Consider the following 23,280-nt stretch of genomic DNA (forward strand, 5'->3'; position numbering starts at 1 on the left):
GAGGGCAGACTGGCCTCCAGTTGAGGCTGTGTTAGAGGACAGTAGAGGGTTAGTAGTTGGGACAAGACAGGCAGCTGATCAAATTCGAGAAAACAGACAATGGTCTAGGCAGCAACAGTGACAGATCAAGCCCAGAGAAAGAGGGCTGAGTTCAGCAAGCTGGAGGTATCTGGTAGGAGTTAGGATCCCAGAGAACCCCCCAGGGAGATACCTCATTGAGAGCATTTGACTTGGACTACAGACTTTTACCCCTGAAGTTCCAAAGGGACTCACTGGTTACTAGAGAAAACTCATCTCTTTATGACAGGCTTAGCCAAGGTGGGCCAGGGCTCATCTTTATCCCCTCCATAAATCTGAGGTCTATTCATCAGAGAGTAGTAACACCAAGTCTTCCTATTTGGAACTCCCTGAGAGTATGTATGAACCCAGTCGGTCTGGTAGGCTGATCAAAGTAGAGCAGAGTCACTTTCCTTTCATGGGACTGTGACCACCAACAGATGTAAGAATGAATCTTCCGAAAGAGGTCCCAAACAAAGTGATGATCATGGGAAATAGAACAACCTTAACTAGATGTAGCAGCTCCAAACAACGAAGCATAAAGTTTTTAAAAATTATGAATTGGATGTTTTACCTGCCTGACAAACTAGAGACCTGGTGATGTTCCAGCAACTTGTATTTTCATATTTTACTTTGCATATTTAGTGTCATGCTACTGACACCATCAATGCCAAAGTTGTTGTTATTATCAATAACCTCTACTAGAATTCTGGGCGGGTCTGCTTGTTTTCTGAAGCTAATTCCAATAATGTTTTTTGAAAATGTTTTGATTCTCACTGTTTATAGGCAATCAGGAGTAAGCCAGCCTTCCACACAATGAACAGAGTTATCCTGGCCCCATGAGCACAGAGGTAAGGCATGATGATATCGTGGTGGAGCAGGCTGCCATTCCCAATTCATTCTGAAACACCTTATAGGAAACCAAATAGCTGGGGACATTTGAGAGAGGAAATCTGCTCTACTAAGAAATATCAGGGGACCTGGTGGCCAGGCTAAATTAAATAAGGCAGAACTGTTAGCAAAGCTGTGCAAAAGATATTACACATCACATTTATATGATGACCCATGGGGGAAGAACCTGCATTTATGCACAAAGATACTTCAGGTGCCAGAATCTAAGTGGTACGGCGGGGTAAATATAAAACAAAGATAGATTATTCCAGAATTTCAATAAAGTCAAATGGTTAATCACCCTAAAGCAACACTAAAACCATCATGTATCACTGGACACAGCAATGGTTGATACTGTCAGGAACTGGGGCTATGAGAAACTACAAAAGCAGTAAATCCAAACCTTCAACTCACAGGCAAAACGATTTCTGATACTGTTTCCACCATTCAAATAAAATATTCGGTCATTTAATTCCTATTAAATTAATTCTATTGTCACTCACAGCAAAGGCATCCTAAACACTTAATTTTCATATTATTTTTGACTTGCAAATCATGAGATAAATAGACACTTAACGGCAACAGACTTTTTCCAATGTGGCTCATCAGCGCCCTCTAGTGATCATAAGACCAGTTCAGACAGTCATTCTCCACCCCCCGCCCCCACGCCCCACCGCAAATTATTTTAAAAAGGCACAGATTCAGGGAGTATTCAGCCTGCTAAAAATAGATCTTCTGTCACTGTTATTTGCACTCAAGTTAGTGCTCTCTCTTTAGAATCCGTAACAGATAAAACCATTTATTAAAGAACATGCAATGTAATCATCTGAAAACATGTCAAAGCAACCTTTGCTTGATCCCGATGTGAATACCTTATTCTGGCCGCTGGGGAGCCTTTTAACTACTGAATAAACATGATTACAAAGTAGTCAAGAAACATTTTTTTAAAATAATACACTTGTACAGTTACTTCATTTCTCTTCTCAACTTCTTTCTGTGTATTCCAGTGACTATCATACATGATCACAATGGCCATTTTCACAACACTCTGTATTACGGTTGCTTGATCATTTATTTCCTACCACATTTGGTATGTTTGTTTGTTGTTGTTGTTTTAAATAAAGACTTTCAGCAGATGTTCCCATTCTTTAACTGTGTGCTTAAACAGGTTCTTAAACAGGTGGCCTCTGGGATAATTGTGATCTGCAGGCATGGTCTAGTTACATTTTAAATTCTTTACTAGTTGCCAAAATTTTAAAATCTGAATTTCTGGCATCCCTTAAGAGGAGAAATCACATTTGGCAGTGTCTGTCTGTCCAGCATCCCTGCACAGCAACATGCCCAGGATCCAAGCGGGGCTACCCCTTTAGGTAAGGCCTGTGTTCTTCAGTAGCCAGTCACAGCTTAGCCCACATTAGCCACAAGGGTTTCTTACCTGGCCCCTGTAGGCATCTGAGTTGCAATTCCTGAGTTTGTGACCCCTTTGCATTCTTCCTGTAAAGTTCTCTTTATAATCCTTATAACCAAACTAATCTTCTATCATATTAGCATAACAAAACTCTACCAGAGGCACAGACTAAAGGGAACACACTGTTATAAAGAAAAGGAAAAAGATATTCTTAGTAACAGAGGAACGCAAACACACAAATGAGCAGTTTAGGTTGAGGTCAAATGCAATCGATTCTCTCAGACCTGATGAAATACACCTGTACTTATGAATCATGCCTTCATTCTCAGATGACAAAACCCTCACCATGGCTTCAAATATAGCAAGTAAGCGACGTAGATACACCTAACAACAAACGGCCTGCCCACATCTCGACATTTCCTTCTAGGAACCAAAGACCTGGTGATCAAATGATTGGCCAATCAGGCCATAAAAAGGAAACATGGCACTCACGGGTGTGCTGCTGTCTGAGAAGGTGTTCATGCTGACAGAGCTGCTCAGCTTCTCTGAGGACACAGAGGGTGGGGACGGGCTCCTCTTCTCCAGGGGGTCCTGCCGCTGCAGGTACTCACGCCAGGCTCTCTGAATGCTGGAAAAACAAAACAAAACAGCACGTGCACTGTCACTACCTGGTTACAGTCCACGGACTCAGAAAAGCACACAACGTCTGAAGGAATTGGCTTTGGAGACAGGGAAAATGTAACACATAGAATGTGACACCGGAAATCAGAAGACCTGTACTGTTTCTCTATTTAACTGATCTGACAGTCACAGACTAAGCTAAATCAGTCTACAAGAGTCATCTTAGTCAGAAAAAGTCATCAAAGTAAAACTAGTTTGCACGTGTAAATGCACTTTGATTTATGGGATGTAAAATCTTTCTACTTCTCATCCTATATTTTAAATAAGAATAATAAATAGGCTGACATATCACTTACTCATGCACTAATACAGCCTTGTTGAGGGACTCCTCTGAGCCAAGGTCACCCTAGGCTCTGGACAGCGACTGCAGTGCAGCTCTAGAGGGTGCCATTTGCACAGACCTCAAGGCAAAGGGAACCCCATGATGCTGTACAGTGTAGTCTACCTGGCCAAACACAGTGGCCCTGCTCTGGGGACAAGACAGTCAAGAGCCCGGTCATCATGAATTTTTACATACCGTGGAAGGAAACAAGTAATAAATGATAAGTAAATAAAGGAACAGACAGAGAGGATAGAATAACTGAAAATGTTATGAACTATTCAAAAAACTAAAATAACACATGATTAGGTGGCTGTTTGAGATTTTACCCAAGGAAGCTGTTTATTTCTTGTGATTAGTATCAAAACAAAGTCAACTGGTTCGTTTAATAGAAAGCTCTTCTTTATGAAAGCTACATAATTTTTCCCTACCTGGACTGGTTTCTAATCTTTGAGATTAACATCTAGTTTTTCACAGGTGATCAGTGAACACAATTCTCTTCTGGGAATTAACCAAACATGAAGACCAATTTTCAAGATTCGGCCTTTTAAAATAGTTTTAAATAGTTGCATTAATTCCATTACTTCTACACTCTATAACTATTCCCACACACAAGGCAATTAAAGTTGTTTCTCTATAAACAAACTGATTTATTTTCACTTGGCTAGAATGGTTCAAAGACCATTAATTCTCAGTAGTCAGAAGATAGAAAGGCCACAAAAATGTTACCATGTTATTAAATTTACATGTGTACCCTAAGTTATTAAGGCTCTGAATTATAATGCTCAAGGTAAAGCCCAAAAGCTGCAGTTAAACACCACCTTTGAATCAGAGGCCAATTTCCCCTGAAGCTATGGAACATAAGCTTCAGGGGCCCTTACAGGCCAGGAGTTTCTTCTAAGACCCTACGAGGGGATCTTCATGGTTTGCATACAATTGCAAAAGTAGCTATCTTCTAGGGTTTTTTAAAGAGCACTGCAAATTATATATACATTTCAGACCTATTAAGGCAGGATATGACCCTGCTTTGGATTTTATGTGATTATTGTTTTATTATTCAATGCTTGCTCAAAATACATCTTTATTTACTTTGGTTTAAAGATTTTAAACAGAATCTCAAAGAAGGTTCTGTAAGACTTTGTCAGTCCTGTTGCTTCTTCAGGGACCCCTTTTATTAAGGAGTAGCAAACTTTGGAAACAATAATTTCTACATCATCTGAAATGCTTGGGTCTCCCAGAGTCCTAACAAGTTCCGCCACTGGAGGGCACCTAAAGTCTGTAAACCTGCTCATCAAGGGCTTAAAAAAAGTGACATTGTAAAGCCCATTTAGAAAATATAAAACATTAACAAGGCATGGAATACCCACGTGTTTATATTGAGGTGTTCCTCTCTCTCTCTTGCTCGCTCATCATCTTGATTATTCAGAAAATATAGAAAGAAAATGTAGCAGCCATTTGAGAGTTTACATTTTAGTTTATTGAACACCAGGGGGCAATGTAACACCTTTAAAGAACCAAGATATACTATATTCTTTTTTAACTCAGAAGTTAAAAATGAGAGGCCAGTCATCACTATTACCTAAATTGTTACATTGGATATGTTTTAAATGGTGGAATCATGCTATTATTACTCTGAATCATGGGAAACTGTTTACATCACACACTGTTTACTCCCATTTGACCACTTTGTAGATTGAATTGTTCTATTGTTAGCTCTCTGAATACAATCTCCAAATGCTATTTTACTGAAAGAGGGAATTAAAATGCAGAAGCACCTCATCACTTTTCAGCCTTCTTATCCCAGCTGTACCACAATTCCTACTCACAAGTCTCCTTTAAGGCTGCAGAGTAAACCCTGAACACCAACCACCTTGACATTTTTATTTCTAAAACTAAGCCTTGCTATCAATACAATTCTTTAAAGGCTGGCTGCAGTAAAGGAGCACATCTTGTGTCTTCCTATATTTTGAATTATAAATAGGCTTATTTCAAAGTAGATGACAAATACATTTTTCAATAATTGTTTTGCCTGTCCAACTCTTGTTTGTCTTCTATCTCAGGGACGGTGTCATCGCCTGCCTCTGCCATCTCTCTATACATCCCTGTCTGTTTCACAGTGCCTGTGGCTCCCTCCTGCACTCGCAGCCACTTGGGGACGTACAGCCAGTGCAGTCCTGGCTGTCACTGGCTGTCCTTACATTCAAGATGTCCTTACCTAGAAGACCGAGCTCTGTGAGCTAGGATGCTTAGAGGAGGTTTGAGGGAGTCCTGGTGCTTTAATTAGCCTTGAAGGATGGAGGGGATTTAGATTGATAAGAAGAGCGAGGAAGGGCCTTTGGGCAAAGCCTTGGAAGTGAGGAGGTTCCCAGAGAAAAGTGGTAGGGTATGAGGCTGTGAAGACAGGAGAAGGATCCCAGATGTCTCCAAGGGCGAGGCTGGGGGCAGACTGGCCAGCAGCTGCCCCTTGGGAGGGGGAACCCCATCTTGGCACAGTTGATTGTTGCCAGATCTTACTACTTATCAAGGACAGTCAGAAATCTGGGTTTTTATTTGGAAGTTACTGGTTCTTAAATGTTACCAAATAATTTTTACAAATTCAAAATACATTATTACCCAAAAAGGCTGAATTTGGGGATGGGAAAAAAAGGACACCATCAAAGAGGACAGAAGTCTGAGTATCTTGGGAGATAACATCTAATCACATGTAGCTCTTTTTATGTGTATTCTCCCATTCGATCCTTACCTCAAGTGGAATGTGAGGAAGACACTATTACCATCATAATTAATTAATTTTTCCTTCATTTCGTACTAGCATTCATTTTTCTTTGGGGACCCACCAACCCATGGCTATAATGTTGGGAGAGCCCACATGAGAATGAAGCAAAATGCCCAGGGCAGAGGTTACAGAAGGAGGACAGAGATGTCTGATGATGCTTGACTACCTGGGTCTAGATATGCTTGAAGCACATTAGCCCCTGGATGTTTCTGTTAGGTGATCCAATATAATCTCTTTTTTATAATAAGTTAGTTTGAGTTGTTTCTTTTACTCACAACCAGGAATGCTCAACAAGTTTCAGGAAACAAGATGGGAGCTAACTGACAGACCCGACATTTGGACAAGATCCCGTCTTTCCATTACATTGTGTTCCCTCCTCATGGTTCAGCAAAAGGCAGAAAGGGAGAAGAAAGCAAGGTGATGGATTTGGCTTGTCACATACTGACTTTGAGTAGATAAGTAGAACCCCTATTTGTTTAAGCCTGTTAAATTTTCTATGTGCTACTAAAAGCTACCCTAACAGGTAAGCCATGTTTTTATTATTTGGTGTCTGCCTCAACCCTGTATCCTGATACAAACCTGCCCAAAGGCCAATGAAGGGCCACTGCATGCAACAGGCAGGTTTTCCAGAGAATTTGCCTGTATCTCTAGCCTGCTTCCACTCCATTCCAGTTTCTGTCTGGTTTGTAACTCTTGACTTCATTTGATTGTTGGTACTTCCTAAGCATCTGGGTTTATGCCCTTCTGGATCTTTCTGCAGGTTCCTTCATTAACACCTATGACCACCTTGATGGTCAGCAACTCCTAACTCCCTCACAGATGGAATCTGGGCAACTTGGGCCTTGCCTCAAGTTGCCAAGATTGAGAAAGCACTTTAGAAATAAGGCACCCAGAGGCTACTGAGTCTGTGAAAGAGAACAGCAGCTCTCGGAGATATTAGCCATGCAAAAAGAAGAGTGTCAGATTAGGCTAATCCAGACAACTCTTTTCCAAGAAGTCTTCTTCCTCCACTAGATTGTGAATCCCTTGAGAGCAGTGGCCACATGTGTCCACCATATTGCCACAGTTCTAGAAATATGGTAAGTAGGTGATCAATAAATCCATTCTCCTAACAGTGCATCCCAGAAATAATTCAATAAATCCTCAAAGAAGAAAAAGTTTTACCTCATGAGGGGTGTGCTTAGAAACTAAATGTGTTTATTATATTCCTCAGCTCTGTGACCTCTGTTTGGAACTTTTTTATATTTTCCATCTCTTTTTGGAAGTTCTCACTGTGCTCATCCATTCTTTTCCCAAGTTCAGTGAGTACTTTCATAAGCATTACTTTAAACTCTTTATTATATAAATTACTTATCTCTGTTTAAGGTTTTCTTTTTTGTTTATTTTGTTTTTGTTTTTGTTTTTTCCCCTGAGGCTTTATACTGTTCTTTCATTTGGAACATGTTTCTCTGTTTCTTCGTTTTGTTTTTACTCTCTACTGGTTTCTACGCGTTCGATTCAACAGCCACCTTGCTGAGTCTTACACGGTTGGCCTCGTGCAGTAGGTGAACCCTACCCTAGCTGCTGGCTGTCTCTCAACCTTTGTGATTGTCCAAGCAGCGTAGTTTATTTTTAATAGCTCCCAGTAGTGGAAGATGTGCCAAGACCAGTCAGTGTCCTACTAAAGGGGAGCATCATAATCAGAACATAAATCCAGGCTGATTGGAAGCCAAACCCTTAGCAGAAGCTTTCAAAGTATGCGAACATATACATTCCTATGGGCCTGCAGTTGTAAACTCTGTTGGCCTCCAGAGCCAGGTGATCTGCAGATGTCCCCTGGGTGGCAATAGCAAAATTTGGGGCTCTAGACAAGTGTATTATCTCCTTTCTGGGAGATTTGGGTGAGCTGCAGTGAGATGTAGAGAGAGCACAAAGATGGCATCCCCAGGCCTATACTCCCTGGGAGCATCTCTGTGGCCTACAGATGTGTGCCAAATCTGAAGTCTGCCCCTAAGGCTCCAGGTCAAGCAAACAGACCTCTTTCACAGAGAGGCTAAGGGTGTATTTCATCTGTTGTTTATTCAGAATAGGGCCCTAGGATGGTAGCCTGCCAAGAACTGTCTTTCCAATTGTTACAGTCCCATAGGACCCAGGAACGCAAGCCCCCCTGGCCACCAGAGCAAGTGATCAAGAGGTTTCTCCTGGGCAGCAGCCACAAAACCAGGGCACCAGATGTAAAGACTAGGACACCAGACATGTATAAGAGCTCCCTTCCAAGACATGTTAGGACTCCGGAGTGTGGCAGAGGGAGAGTTTGAAGGCAGTGCCTGCCCTCTGAGGTCTTAGAAAATGTTGACAGTCAGTCCTTCGATGTGTGTTTAATTAAAAGTTTGCCCTTCAGGCTACAGCTATGGTGATAAGCTAATAGGCCTCTTTCACATCAATACTGAGCTCCTGGGTCTGTTGCCTCTTGCTGTGCCCTTGGGGTGGTAGCTGTTTAAGACTCTTTCTCTAGCGATTGCTAGTGCCACAAGAGCCAGGCAGTAGAGAGATATCCCCTGGCAGCAGCAGCAAAAATCAGGGCCCCAAACAAAGCTATAAGCTCCTTTTTCTGAGATTCCAGTGAGCTAGAGCAAGGCAGAGGGACAGCACAAAGATTGCACCCACTGGCCTTCGTTCCCTGAGACCCCCCCTCTGTAGGCTCCCAAATACGTTTAAAACCAGAAGCCTGTCACTCAGGCCAAAGCTCCTGGGACCAGCAAATAGATCTCTTTCTTAGAAAGAGGGGATGTGTGTTTCAGTCTGCTGTCTATGCAGTGTCCTGGGAGTGGTGGTCTGCCAAGAACTGTCTCTAATTGCCACAGTGTGGTGGGATACAGGAATATCAAACCCCATGGCCTCTAGAGCCAGGTGATCAAGAGGGTGTTCCCTGGGTGGCAGCCCCCAACACCAGACCATCAAATCTGTGTAGAAACTGTCTTCTGGGAGATACCGCTCTTGTGCAGTGTGGCAGAAGAACACAAAGATGGTGCTCACTGGCTGGAGCAAGGAGGGGGAGGGCAAAGATGGCACCTGCCAAAAACAGAAAAAAAGAGAGGAAGAAGGAAGAGGAGGAGGAGGCAAAGGAGGAGAGGGAGGAGAAGAAGGAGAGGGAGAAAGAAGAGAGAAAAAGAAAAGTAAAGAAATAAAAAGAAAAAAATTAAAAAGATGGTGCCCACTGGCTTTAGCAGGGCAGAGAGCAGGAAGATGGTTTCCACCATTCTCTGACCCCAGAGAATATCCCAGCAGGCCTCTGGCTCTCAGACTCATATTTCAAAATAAGGAGACCAGTCTTTTTCACATAAAGTCTGGGCACTTTTCAAAGGGCTACTTCTGCATGGGGCCCTGAGAGAGATGAGTCTGCGCACAGGCCCTTTAAGAGCCCTGCCCCAGGTGGCCGTAGCCCTGCAGGTCTCATGGGCACTGGAACTCCTCTGATCTCCAAAGCCAACTGTTTTGCAGGCTTGTCTTTCAGGTGCTGGTCTTAGCAGCAGGGGTGCCTGATGTAGAGCACAATCCTTCATGCCTCAGGAAGAACTTCCGTGTTACGAGTTCCTTCTCAATTGTGAGTCACCGTACTGAGGCTGGGGTTTACAGCAAGATTATGTCCCAGGCTTTCCTACCTGTTTTGATGTGGTTTCCCTCTTGTTTGCCTGATATAAAGGGGTTGCTCTGCCAGTTTTTAGGGTTTTTTTTCCAAGGGATATTGTTCCATATGTAGCTGTAAATTCAGTATGTCTGTGGGAGGAGGTGAATTCAGGATCTTCCTGCATTAGCCATCTTGAAAGAGAACTCCCCAGAAACTAAGTGTGTTTAGAGAGATACAGGTTTTGCTCAGTTTACTTATCATTAGCTGTAGTCTTTGGGCAAAATACTAAAGTTATTGGCCTACATTGTGTTTACCCACAAAACAAGAATAACAATAACCTCTGTGTCTTTCTTGTAAGGAATTAAGGATACGGTATCTAAGTCAGCCTCAAACTTGATGACAGACTCAGATAAATCATTATAATTACTTAAGAAAAGCAAACACTTTCAAAAATTTTTAAGTAATATGTGCTAATCATATACATTGGTATGATATGCTGGGTTCCTAAGGATTCTTAAGGGCAATATTTTATTAGCCCAATTTGGCATAAAAACATGTTTGGAAACAGTATAACTCCATGGAAAAGATATATTAGGTTAATTTTTTTTTAAATTTTCTCATCGAAAGCTCTCTCCAATACTTTTTGACATGGTTAGTGTTCTCATTTTATAGAGGAATGCAACTGTGGCCCAGACAGTGGTCACACAGTGGGCAAAGAGCAGAGCTGGGATTTCTCCTAGTTGCTCTAACTCCAAGCTATATGCTCTCAACCATTCTTCTCTTGTATCTTCTTTTAATTAAACTTTGACCAAAGTTGATAGGCATTACTCTCAAACAAATGACATTTAAAAAGGCTTTATTATACTCTGGTTTCTCTTCAGATTGTATAAATCTTTCGCCTTTTAAGAAGGCTTTATTGAGAAATATCTTTGAAATTCTCCTGGGAATTGTCTTTTTTCTCCAGTGCAGACACTGTGTGTCTGTGTGTGTCTCTGTCTCCCTCTCTTTTATAGAATCTAAATGTTGTTTCATCTCTAAATCATCAAATACATTAATAAAAAATGAGAGGAACTGGACACATTTAACAAGCTGATGTTCAAAAGATGATGTGTAGTCAACAGATGCCTATGTTGTCCGTAACAAAATAAGTATTTTGCTAAAACATCAGGAGAGGGATTGCACACAGTTAACGAACAACTGTTAAGTGATGGTTTATATTCAGAAGATGTGTTTTAGATCCTACTACAACATGCCAGATGTGACCCCATGTGAAGGGTAGCAGTTTCATGGGATTTGGAGAGTCCGTTTCCTCCCTTTCAGTCAGGCCGCAGTGCTAAAGCCTGTGTTCCTTTGATGTGTGCCTTCATCCCCAGGGCCTCACTCCAGCCTTGCCTCTTAAGAATACATCTGTCTTTAGTCTGAGAGTTGCGTTGAGACCCTTCACTGTGGTGCTCTCACTATTACTTTTGCTTTCACTAAATTTTCTGACTTGAGAGGCTTGCCTTTGCTTGATCTTCAGAAAACCTGCCTTTCACCTCCCCCAAATGACTTTTTATTAATAGCTGTGCAACCTTGATTGCTTTTCCCCTTTTGACACAGTCCTTTGATCCTTCAAGTCTAAAATTCAAAATTACCCGTTAAGGGTTGCATTCATGCACATTCCTGACACTTCCTCTAAATTCCACCCCCATACTCACATGTGTTCTTTCCCTGCAGGTCTCTACTTCTTTCACTGATACTTTGCACTCCACATAGAGGTTGAAGTTTTCTTATCAAATTCTTTTCTTTTTAGTTGGTCTGAGTGTGAGGAAACAACTGAGAGTCTTTTCTGCACCATCCAGCCCCCACCTCAAGTTCTCACTAGTGCAGGTATATGATGGAGGAAGCCCACACTTGAGAACAGTTCTCATCTTCCTTATTGTCTTTTATGTTCACAGATTAGCCTGCCAAGGTGCATCCCACCTCAGGGCTTGCAGAGGTTGGATTGTCCAGAAAACCTTCATTGGAACCTACTAACCCTCTTCTCCTTGTCAGGGAAGGGAGAGGAGAGTTTCCAGGAAAGCAGATTTTACAGTATAGTAATCCTTGCTTCCCTCACTTCTCTCTACCCACCAGAAGAAGACAGATGCTCAGCAGCTTCCCACCAATAAAACCCAGAAGACCCTGAGAGAAAGCCTGTGAAGTCTGACAGTGACTCTGGAATCTGGGACAAGGCACCATCTTTCATATCCAATGCTCTGCAGGTCTAAAGAAAATCCCTTGGGAAGTGGGAATGAAGGTTTGACAAGATCCACCCTGAGGGTGAGGATGCCAAGGTCAGTCTGAGGGAGACAGTTTCAGCAGAGCACGGGACACAATGAGAGGCACAGCCTACACCATCGGTGGGGACTCGGGGGAGACCAGACGACCCTTCTCATAGGCCCCGATCCTTAGAGCTATTTTTAAGGAAACACCTACCTAGGAGGGTAAGTGTTTACCATTAATGGGAATCTTGGGGCAGTTGGGTGTTCAGCACATGAGGGGTGGGAGAGGTAATACCAAGGAGAAGGGGCAACTAGAAAGAGGAGAGAACACAAAGGAGAGCAAGCTGCACAGCTGTAGGAAAGATCTAATGTGTGTAGAGGGGAGATGTTCAACCTGTCATGAGAGTTAAGAATTTAATAACCAGATTAGACAAGAGTCACTGAACTGGACTAAATTCCCCAATGGGACTCAAATTCCATTATTGGACAAGATTAAGTTTTCTCTCCCTCATCCTCCTCCAGTGAGTGGAAATGGGGTTCAGAGTTATTAGAAGAGATAAAACCATTCTGTTTGCACCTCACTGAGCTGAGACTCCTCCATCAAGCCAGCTGCAGGGAAAATCCCAGACTCTCTGAGCTGGCTGAAATCTCAGCCAGAGAGATTTTTTTTCTTGCCTGCTTCTCCTCCTGGCATCTGCCCCTCTGTATATTAGGGATGATGAAAACCAAAAAAGACCAGAGAGGTTTCCTAGCTTCATTTGCATTCAAATCAAACACTCTAATTTTTCACACAAACAACTCTCCATTCCAACACTTTTTCATTTAAGAGGATATTATCTTAATGAGAAAATTCCTAAGGATAAAGCAACCTATGTTTGAAAACTAACATCCTGTGTAGTGAGGCTACACATTGCTTGCATAAAATTTGGTAGCCTGATTTATTATTCCTTTAGTAAGCGTGACACAGAGCTTCCTAGTGGGGGACCCAACAGGTTCAGAAGCCATGTTTGAACTTTATCTTGAAGGTGTCTCTACGTTCTCACTCAGAGACAAACCTTTTATTGATGACCAGGGTTAATGTAAATTGGCAGGGGTTTATGTTAATATTTGCTTTTATCCAGCAGGATATTATATATCTGCATCATTTCTGTTCCTAAAGCCATGGCTTATTGTTCCTCAAAGTTGTACTACAAGGCTCCCTTCTTTGGGGTGACTTATTTTCTAAAAGATTCCTCTTTGGGCTTTTCTGCAAATGATCAGTGATCCTAGCCAAGCTCAGACATGTTTAAATTCTCGGATACATGCCTTCAGAGTGTTAAGCTCTGTGTGTGTGTGTGTGTGTGTGTGTGTGTGTGTGTGTGTGTGTGATATTACATAGGATCTCACCGAAAATTCTTATATGCAACCCTGATGGAAAATCAGAATGGGAAAGGATCACAGAAAGCAAGCATAGTTTAAAATTGCTTCTAAGGTGATTATGATAGGTCCCTTCTCTACTGAAATACGGTTTTAGAAAGTTGCTATTTTGGGGCGCCCGGGTGGCGCAGTCGTTAAGCGTCTGCCTTCAGCTCAGGGCGTGATCCCGGCGGTCTGGGATCGAGCCCCGCATCAGGCTCCTCCGCTGGGAGCCTGCTTCTTCCTCTCCCACTCCCCCTGCTTCTGTTCCCTCTCTCGCTGGCTGTCTCTCTGTCAAATAAATAAATAAAATCTTTAAAAAAAAAAAAAAAGTTGCTATTTTGTTCTAGAATATAGCCTGTCTCACTCTGGAAATTACCAGTTTCATTTTTGTTAATATTGAGGTATTCTTAGCACTATTTTTTTTTAAGATTTATTTATTTATTTGAGAGAGAGAGAGAGAAAGAGGACGTGAGCAGGGAAAGGGGGAGAGGGAGAAAGGGAATCCCAAGCAGACTCTGTAGGGACCCCTGACATGGGGGCTCCCCTGACCTGGGGGCTGCCAGAGAGCTTGAGCGCAAAGACCTGAGATCATGACCTGAGCTGAAATGAAGTGTCAGATGCTTAACCAACTGAGCCACCCAGGCGCCCCTTCTTAGCACTAGTGTTATGTAACAGTCATTTGTAGTGGGGAAGGGTCTCACATTTGACCTTATTAAGCGAGAATAAAAAGGAAAATGACAGGAAGTGAAAAGAAAAAGAAGAGATACTTTTCCAAAATATATGGATGAGAGGTGGAATGGAAATAGGAGGAAGAGAACTGAAAGTGTCTATGTGTATATGATGAAGAAATGGCCCAATGTAAAAATAGCCAGGTTGTTCCAAGGTGGAATTAACCAAGTTATTTTATTAAGATCCTCTTAATAGGACAGAATATGCTAGTGGATGCTGAAGAGCTGCATTCTGCCTAAAAAGGGAAAAACCAAGAAACTAGGACGTTATGACAATAAAAAAATTCCCCACATTGTGCAGTAGATGGCTCTGTTTGCCCAAAACAGTTTTGTTGCTGCTCAGAGAAAAGAGGAAATAGCGTTTAACATATAGATGTGAAATAAATAAATGCTTAATTCTTGTACCCCCAAATTCCAGAGTACTCTAGAAGGTCATAAAACAAGAACTTTATCTTGATGAAGTCCCAAAAGTTCTTTTTTTTTTTTTTTTTTTTTTTTTTTGTTTCTCTTGCCTTTGGAGACGTGTCATGAAAGAAGTTGCTGTGGCCGATGTTGAAGAGGTTACAGCTTATGTTCTTCTCTATGATTTTGATGGATTCCTGTCTCCCATCGAGGTCTTTATAGAGCTACCCTATGACCCAGCCATTGCACTGCTGGATATTTACCCCAAAGATACAGATGTAGTGAAGAGAAGGGCCATATGCACCCCAATGTTCATAGCAGCATTGTCCACAATAGCTAAATTATGGAAGGAGCCGAGATGCTCTTCAACAGATGAATGGGTAAAGAAGATGTGGTCCATATATACAATGGAGTATTACTCAGCCATCAGAAAGAACAATTACCCAACATTTGCAGCAACATGGACGGGACTGGAGGAGATTATGCTACGTGAAATAAGTCAAGCAGAGAAAGACAATTATCATATGGTTTCACTCATTTATGGAACATAAGAAATAGCAGGGAGATCGGTAGGAGAAGGAAGGGAAGAATGAAGGGGGTAGTAAACAGAAGAGAGAATGACTATGGACTCTGGGAAACAAACTGAGGGCTTCAGAGGGGAGGAAGGTGGGGGATTGGGATAGGTGGGTGATGGGTATTAAGGAGGGCAAGTATTGCATGGAGCACTGAGTGTTATATGCAAACAATGAATCACGGAACACTACATCAAAAACTAAGGATGTACTGTATAGTGGCTAACATAACATAATAAAAAATTTAAAAAAAAACAAGAACTTTAAAACTAATGCTTTGATGTAAATTTTGAAATAACTCACATTTTCACCTTTGATTCCAGGGGCTGTAGATTTAGGTGATATTTTTCAATATTATTCTCTGTATCCATGGCCAGCTGGTGACTAGAAACAGAAATAATGCCTCAATATAGCTGAATCTAGACAACCTTTATAGCAATAAAACTGCTAATTCATATTTATTTGAAAAAGCAGATATACATCCAATTTCATTCATTTTAATTAATTCACAGAGGCCTAAAGGTTGCTATTGATGGATAATGGATAAATAACCATACTATAAAAAGAAAATATTGTTTTGCCTTTTACCTTTTCTGTTCTTTTGATTTTTACTTTGATTTTTAGCTCAACATTCATATTTAAGGCATGAAAGTCATTTCCTTTAAGCAAAGAGGAAAACAAAATATTGGGCCAATTCAGGGGAAGGAAAAAAACATAAGAAGAGTGTTATAAATCCCATGGCATTGTCCAAGTTGTAGAGAGGATCTCATTCATTCTCATTCTAATAGCGCCACTGCCATTGAACCTTTCCTCCTTTCATTCTGTAAGCTTTTGCAGAGCCCCCACTATGAACAAAGCATGAATCTCCACCTTGGAAAACTGCTGGCAGGGGTCTATAGATATATGTTCACTGTTCCTATGGGCTTATTAGGCAATGACTGGGCGCTACAATGATCAGGGAAGATTTCATGGAGATGGTGTTAGTTGATGTGGGTTTTGAAGAATGGACAGGAATTAGGTAAGTTGAGATGTGAAAGTAATACATATAAGCGAGATATTAAAACAAAAGATTAGAGGTGAAAAAATTCAGGCTATTTTTAGACAATAAAGAGCAATGTGGTGAAAGTGGAGGATAAATGTAGGAAATAAGTTTGGATAAGCAGAAAACTAATAGTCATTGGCCACAAATTATACATAAAACACTGTCATAGATATTTTACATGTATTATCTTATTCAAGTCTCACAGTAGCCTCTACCAATTAAGTATTTTCCCCATGGTACAGCTGAAAAATCTGAAGCTCAAAGAGATTATGTTCGAGTCACTATACAGCAGAAGCCACATTAAAACTCAAGTCTCACGACAACAAAATGCTGCTTGAAGGATTTTAACACCATACTTACTAAACTTAATCATACTGACTGTGGTTTCCATAGGTCAAATATTTGGCATCCGAATCCATTACATGCACGTGTTAAGGGTGTGTGTGTGTACGTGTGTGCACATGTGTATTTAAAACTGAAACAAAAATTTCAGGGAACGTTATTTCCCCAACTACATGTAATGTATGCTGATATATTTTATTATATTTCAGATTTTTAAGATTATATTTCAGTGGTGACCCATCAAACTGATTTAACAAACCATCAGTGAATTGTTATCTATAGTGTGAAAAACATAGCGGCAGGGAAACATAAAGCATTTGGAGTGGGGAAACGTGAATGGGATGTTTAAGGGTGATTTTTGGTAGGAGTGAGCAAGGAGAATGATGGAAAATATTTAGGAAGGTACTGAAATTAGTCTGAAAATAAGTATCAGGATTGTGGTTTTAGAAAAGAAAAGAAAAAGATTTTTAAAAATTGTGCAGAAGGTATCTAGGATTTTCTCCTCTTTCGAAAAGAATAACCAAGAGGTGGGGAAACACACAGTAGATTAGATAAATTCCGATGTGGCCGGTAGATGGTGCCATCAGCACAATATAGCTTTGTGGTTGCCCAGCTGGGATGTTGAGGGGTAAGGAAAAAACCACTCGTTTGCTCAATGTCATTCGTATTCTGGGTCCGTTATTAATTCATCCTTATTCACTCATTCATAAATATATTGTATGTCTTCTATGTGTCAAAAATGATGCAGAACACGAATGATACAATGGTGAAAATAGTACTAGACATGGTCCGTGTTCTGCGGTTTTATAATCTAGGAGATGATGAATATTAAACAAAGAATTACAAGTGTGATGGATGCTATTAAAGGGGAAACACAGAGGGACCTAATCCAGAGTTGAGGGGCATGTAAAGTCTTGTTTTTACAAGTCTATGATCTCGTAGGGACAACAGCCTTATAGCAAAAATACTTTAAGATATTGTTAATTAAACCCCTTAATAGCATATTAGCAAATTGGGCAATAGAGAGACATGTGAGGTATTGTGGGACCTGTAGTTATGCAGCAACCAAAGGCAAAGCTCAAGTTTTCATAAAAAGAAAAAAAATTTATAGTATTAATAAATTTGCTAATTTGGGGTTATAATTTATACAACCTCAACAAACTATAAACTATGAATACCTGTAGGTTTAATTGGAAAGCTTTAGCTCATTCCATCCATAATTACCTGTGGGTAATAAAATGATGATATGTGAGGGGAATGTCTGACTTGCAATCACATATTTCCCACCAGAAACCCAGCCTGATTCAATATTTACAACAACTAGCAGTCACCCTAAGGTCTTATTTAAGTTAATAAATGATTGTCAAAAACCATACAGTTATAAGCAGGCTCTTAATTAACGGCCTTACTAATTACTCTTCTGTTGATGGGCACATGGAAAACTTTCCTGAGTATGTGCGTGTGTGTGCACAAATGCACTGGACTGGCCCCGCCTATCAAGCAGAATAGAGCTACAGCTTGCCCTCCCTTCATACTGACTGGCTACCACAAAACCCTGTTGAGCATTCAAAATAAATGTAATGTTCCAAGGGGGAATAAATGATCAACTGCTATGACACCACCATCACTTCACTTACGGTCATTTCAAGTAGCTGAGATGAGTCACATCAGCACCTACGGCAGCTACAGCTATAATGAAATGCCTAACTGCTCACTCAAAGTACACCAATTTTTCAATCAAATTTGACAGCTTTCAAGGACACAGTCCTGCCCCAAAGCCATCCAGGAAAGTCTCTAGAATTCCAGGCAAATGGGTATAGGTTGTTAGGGCTGGCAGCCATTGTTTTCTCCCTGCCCTGCACAAACATGATAAGGGAAGCTTACCCCACAGGCCTGTGTGCTTTGAGGGGAGACTTTAATTTCCATCTCTGGAATTCCTCAATCATGATAAGCAAAAATAAGCATGCAAAGCAGATTGGCCACTTCCAAAAGCTTTTAACTTCCCCAGGCTTCAGGATAACAAGGAAAGACTAGGGGAAGAAGGAGGAGGCAGAAGCCCACATATCTGCCATTAATCTTCACAAATCTTCCTGAGAGCAGAGAGCTGGGAAAGATACATGCTGGTATTAGTGAGAAGTTTAATACAGAGCTGTGGTCAATTAGCAAGGAAAAAACTTCAGGAGTTCACCTCTTACATTAAAATCAATAATGAAATACCAGCATAATCAAATTTAATAGATACAAAGTCAAGAGAAATGTAGATAAAATTAAATTTCCTTACAGCTTGCAGCCTATTGACAAATACCTAAGACAGGTAGAGTGTGACATTCCTCAAGGAACTCCTGGCTGCCTTAATAATGTTGATGTTTTGCTAGAGACTAAAAGCAACCTAGTTTGAGAACACCCAGACCTCCAGGATCCTGTAAGTCTTCTTTAGCATATGGAAATCCATTTAGAGACTTTATCTCCACCCTCACCCCATAACCTAAAAGTATATAATCAATCACAATCAATCACTCTTTCTGCTCACCGGTCCTGTCCCTATGCTTTAATAAAAACACCTTTTTGCACCGAAAATGTCTCAAAAATTCTTTCTTGACTGTTTGCTCAGTGGCCGCATGTCAAAAGGGCTGAAAGTCACAGAGAAAGTGTGTCCTAAGAGAATTAAACTACATGAGATTATTGAATAACCAAAGGAATCTAAAATGCACCTAGATCACTGGTTCTCATCCCCAGCTCCTTATTAGAATCACATGAAGTCAGCTTTTAAGAAATACTAATTTAAGGATTTCATCCCTAGTGATTCAGATTCAGTTTGTCTAGGGTGAAGATTATGCCAAGCCTTATGCCATTTTTATTAACTCCCAGGTGATTTTAAGGGCATCCAGGATGAAGAACCACTGATCTAATGTCATCACACTAATCTCCATAGAGGAAAATCTTTCTAGTTACACAGCCAAAAACTTTTTAATTATTATTGTTTACATATTGCTAGTGATGATGGGGGGGCAGAACTGAACTAATTTATTCTTAGTTATTCATATTAATGAGAGTAGACATGATAAGGATAAATTAAATCTGAAGATAACTCAGAAACATCATTCAATCAAAGGGCTGAAACTGTCCTTCAAGTGATGACATGGCAAAATCTTAGAACCATGGAGATAGAATGAACCTGAAAGTGTCTAGTCCAAACAGCCACCGGGATGGAAAGAGACGGAGCTGACATTGGAGGCACTGTGCTATTGTGCGTGTCTTATTTAATGCTCTAAGACTGAAAAGTTAGTGTTGCTGTCTTCATTTTTAAAGATGAGGAAGCTGGGTTCAGGGGGGTTAAATAATTTGTCCAGACTCACAAAGCTAGGATAAAATCAGAAAGAGGAATCATACCCAAGATTTCCCATTTTCAGGAATGCTTTCAATAGCACTTCAGCTGGATGGGCATTTCACTCTTTTTGGGTACTTCTAGTATCTGTCATCTCACTCCTTAACAAGGAAGTCCATTCTGTTGGGCAGGCAGCATTTTTACAAAAGTTATTAATTTTCTGAGTCACAAAGCTGTCTCTCCATAAATCCTGCTCGCTGATTTCTTGCTACGGTCTCTAGAGCAAGAAGAGCAATTTAGTCCCTTTTTAATAGGAAAATTCCTTCAAATGTTTAAGGAAAGCCATTATGTTCCCTCTGAGATTTCTTTTCTCCAAGTACACATACTCAGCTCTTTGTGATAGTTTCACATGATTCCAGAACCCTCACAATTTTAATTGACCTCCTCTGATGCTTTTGGGAAGGTCTATGTGGTTTTTATTTTATTTTATTTTATTTTAATTTTATTTTATTTTAGAAAGACACAGAGAAAGAGAAAGCATATGAGCAGCGGAGAGCAAGGGAGAAGGAGAGAGAGAATCCTAAGCAGGCCTCACGCCCAGGGTGGAGCCCACGGAGGGGCTTCATGGACCCTGAGATCAACACCTGAGCCAAAATCAAGAGTTGGACGCTTAACTGACTAAGCCACCCAGGTGCCCCTCTATATGCTTTTTAAATGTGATGACCAGAGCCACTGGTGACACCCACATGGGCTTTGCATTGGGACTTAGCCAGTGGTTGAGAGCTGGAGCTCTGGTGGTATCCAAATTCTTACTCTCACTACTCCTAGCTAAATATACTTAGACAAGTGCTGAAAGCTCTCTGAGCCTCTTTCCCCGTCAATAAAATGGAAATAGTACCTATGTCAAAGGCTGTAATCAGAATTCTATGAGGGAACATCTGTAAGCATTCACTAATAGGGAGGATATTGTAAATGCTCAGTAAATGATAGTTCATTTTTTCTTTTATCTTGACAATGCATGGCTATTGATCAGTCTAGTATTGTGATAATATTTTTAGAAGCCATATAGAATCATGGTCTCATGTTAATATCAGATAAAACCTCAAAGCACCTATTTACAAATTGAAATCACAGTATATCTCTCACATGCTCAAATTGCACAATTTTTTAAAAATCTAAATGAAAAATTCATTTGTATCTCTGTTAAATTTCATTTCTTTCTTGCTTGCTTTTTTTCTAGTGCAGTTTTGTTCCATTCTGTTGTATTATTTTAAATGTTTATTCTATTGGTCTTCGCGTTATCTTTAAGCTTTTTGCAAATTTTATGACTGCCTTCCATACATGTCATTGATTAAAAGCCAAAAACAGGGCAGGGTTGTTAAGTTTTAAGCCCTCAGACATAGCACCACATCTCCATGTATCATATTACTCTGTTAATCAGTACAGCTTGCGTATCATAGCTCAACTGGCCATAAATCTATCTAACTGTATCTCAAATGAGCCATATTGCTGGGTCCTGACTGCAATGATATCATAAAAAACTGTGGAATTTACTTATTCATTTTTGCCTTGCCAGGTTTTTTTTTTTTTTCTTGAAAGCTTTTTAACCTCAAATATAATTTAATTTCCTTCGGTATTTTTTACTTACTTTTCAAGTAAATATTTTCCATCATTAACTTGTTCTAAAGGATTCTGCAATCTTTTCATTTCTTCCTGTGAAAAAGAAAAGAAGTATCTTACAAATTGATCCCATGTATTTGTGGGTAATAATATTTGAGTACAGTTGTCTGCAAAATTGAGATAACACACTGTTGAGATTTCTGGACTTTGTGATGGATAAGTACTTAAACATACAGTAAAATTTGATCCTTGATCAAGCTAGAATATAATACTGCCACTCAAATTGTGTGATTTTTTTTAATGCCACTAGAGATAATGCTTCCTGTTATTTTCCCAGAGTAGGGATGTGTTTATATGGATCCACTCATGCTCTTCCAAATTTACTTTGTCAACAGTATTATGTTTGCTGGTTGCTGGGTGAAGGGCTCTAATGAGTGTGTGCTGGGTTTGGCCATTCAGCAATTGTCCTCTTCTGTCTCTTGGTAATTCTAGGTAACCTCATCCCTGAGTCACAGTGCTCAGAAATGCACAAGACAGACAGACAGGCGCGCACACACACACACACACACACACACACACACACCCCTTCCCTGCATTTCATGCATCCATAGTCTCTGTAATCCCATTCTTCAGGCCACAGTGTTTGAGGCACTACTTGCCTCTTCACAAAAATTGCTGAAGTGCCAAGAGGAAGCCCCAATTAGAATTAATTACACATTTGTCCCTACAATACCATCAGGACTAGTCTCCACATGCTTCTAAGCTACCAGACATCCAAGTCTCCTAGGTCATCCCCCATTACTCAATTTCTTTAACTTTATACTGCATTGTGCATCCCAGAATTTGACTCAGTCACCCACCTCTCCCCAATCCCTCCAACCTTTCCACTGAGCACTTCGGAACTCAGAATCTGTAGCAAAATCCTCTATCTCCTCAACTTCTTTGAACATTCCTTCAACTTATTCTGACTGTACCCTGCCTCACTGTTCTAAGTTTTTGTTAGAGCAAGAAGATGAAAGAACCATTTAGAAAAGAGTTTTAGAATATAGAGGACTTTGCTGATGGCAAACTTGGCTGAGTCCCTGAACACACCATCTCCCCTGCAGTCCACTTAAGAGGTGGTCATTTCTTTCCTACATGCTATACCCAGCAGTCTAAAGGAGGTATGGGACTCCTTCTTCTCTTCATTTCTTCTCCCAGATCCTCCTTACTCCTACAAAATCTTAGCTCCTCTGGAAATATGCCAGCAATTTATCCTAAGCCTCTGTCCTCTTCCCTATCAATCCTCACTCCTCAGGAGGTCTTATCCAGTCCTATGGCTTTAAATTTGTATTTGCGCCTCCTCTAAACTCCTCCCTTTCTACACCACTTTCTTGACAGCTCCAAATGCATGTGCAATGGGCATCTCAAGTTCAACACCAAAGTCTTGATTTCCTTACCTCCACCCTCCCACCCAAAACTCCTTCTTCACCACTTCTTCCTCATTTTAGCAAATGGCATCACTCACTATTCACCTAGATAGCAGAGCTAAAACCTAGGAGTCAGCCTTTATGTTTTTGTTTCTCTCACAACAATCAGCAATCTTGTTGATTCAACTTCAAAATATATCCAGAACTGACTTCTGCTTCTAAGCCAACTGTGAGTCTCCTATCTCTGTTTCCCATATTAGCCCACTTCAGCCAATTCTCCTTACATCAGCCAGCATGATCTTTTAGTACCTAGGCTTTCATTTTGAAGTGTGTGAAATGCACATATCATAAACATACAACTTTCGGCAAATGCATACACTGGCAGGACCACCACCCAAAAATGAAATAAAGAACATTTCTCTCTCTAGAAATTTCCTTTCCAATTCTTCTCTCTCAATTC

General features: G+C 40.6%; 1 protein-coding gene across 1 annotated transcript; it reads right to left on the reverse strand.

Annotated features, from left to right (window-relative positions):
* Positions 1–367: 367 nt before the first annotated feature.
* IQCJ (IQ motif containing J) lies at positions 368–22,361 on the reverse strand. Its single transcript, XM_008710914.2, has 5 exons — positions 22,292–22,361; positions 21,440–21,578; positions 15,386–15,466; positions 2,795–2,984; positions 368–481 (listed from the first exon to the last, which is right to left on the reverse strand). The coding sequence occupies exons 1-5, from the start codon at positions 22,359–22,361 to the stop codon at positions 368–370; spliced, it is 594 nt and encodes a 197-aa protein (XP_008709136.2).
* Positions 22,362–23,280: the final 919 nt, after the last annotated feature.

This window comes from Ursus maritimus, unplaced genomic scaffold, assembly GCF_017311325.1.
Source record: "Ursus maritimus isolate PB19 unplaced genomic scaffold, ASM1731132v1 scaffold_20, whole genome shotgun sequence".
NCBI lineage: Eukaryota > Metazoa > Chordata > Mammalia > Carnivora > Ursidae > Ursus > Ursus maritimus.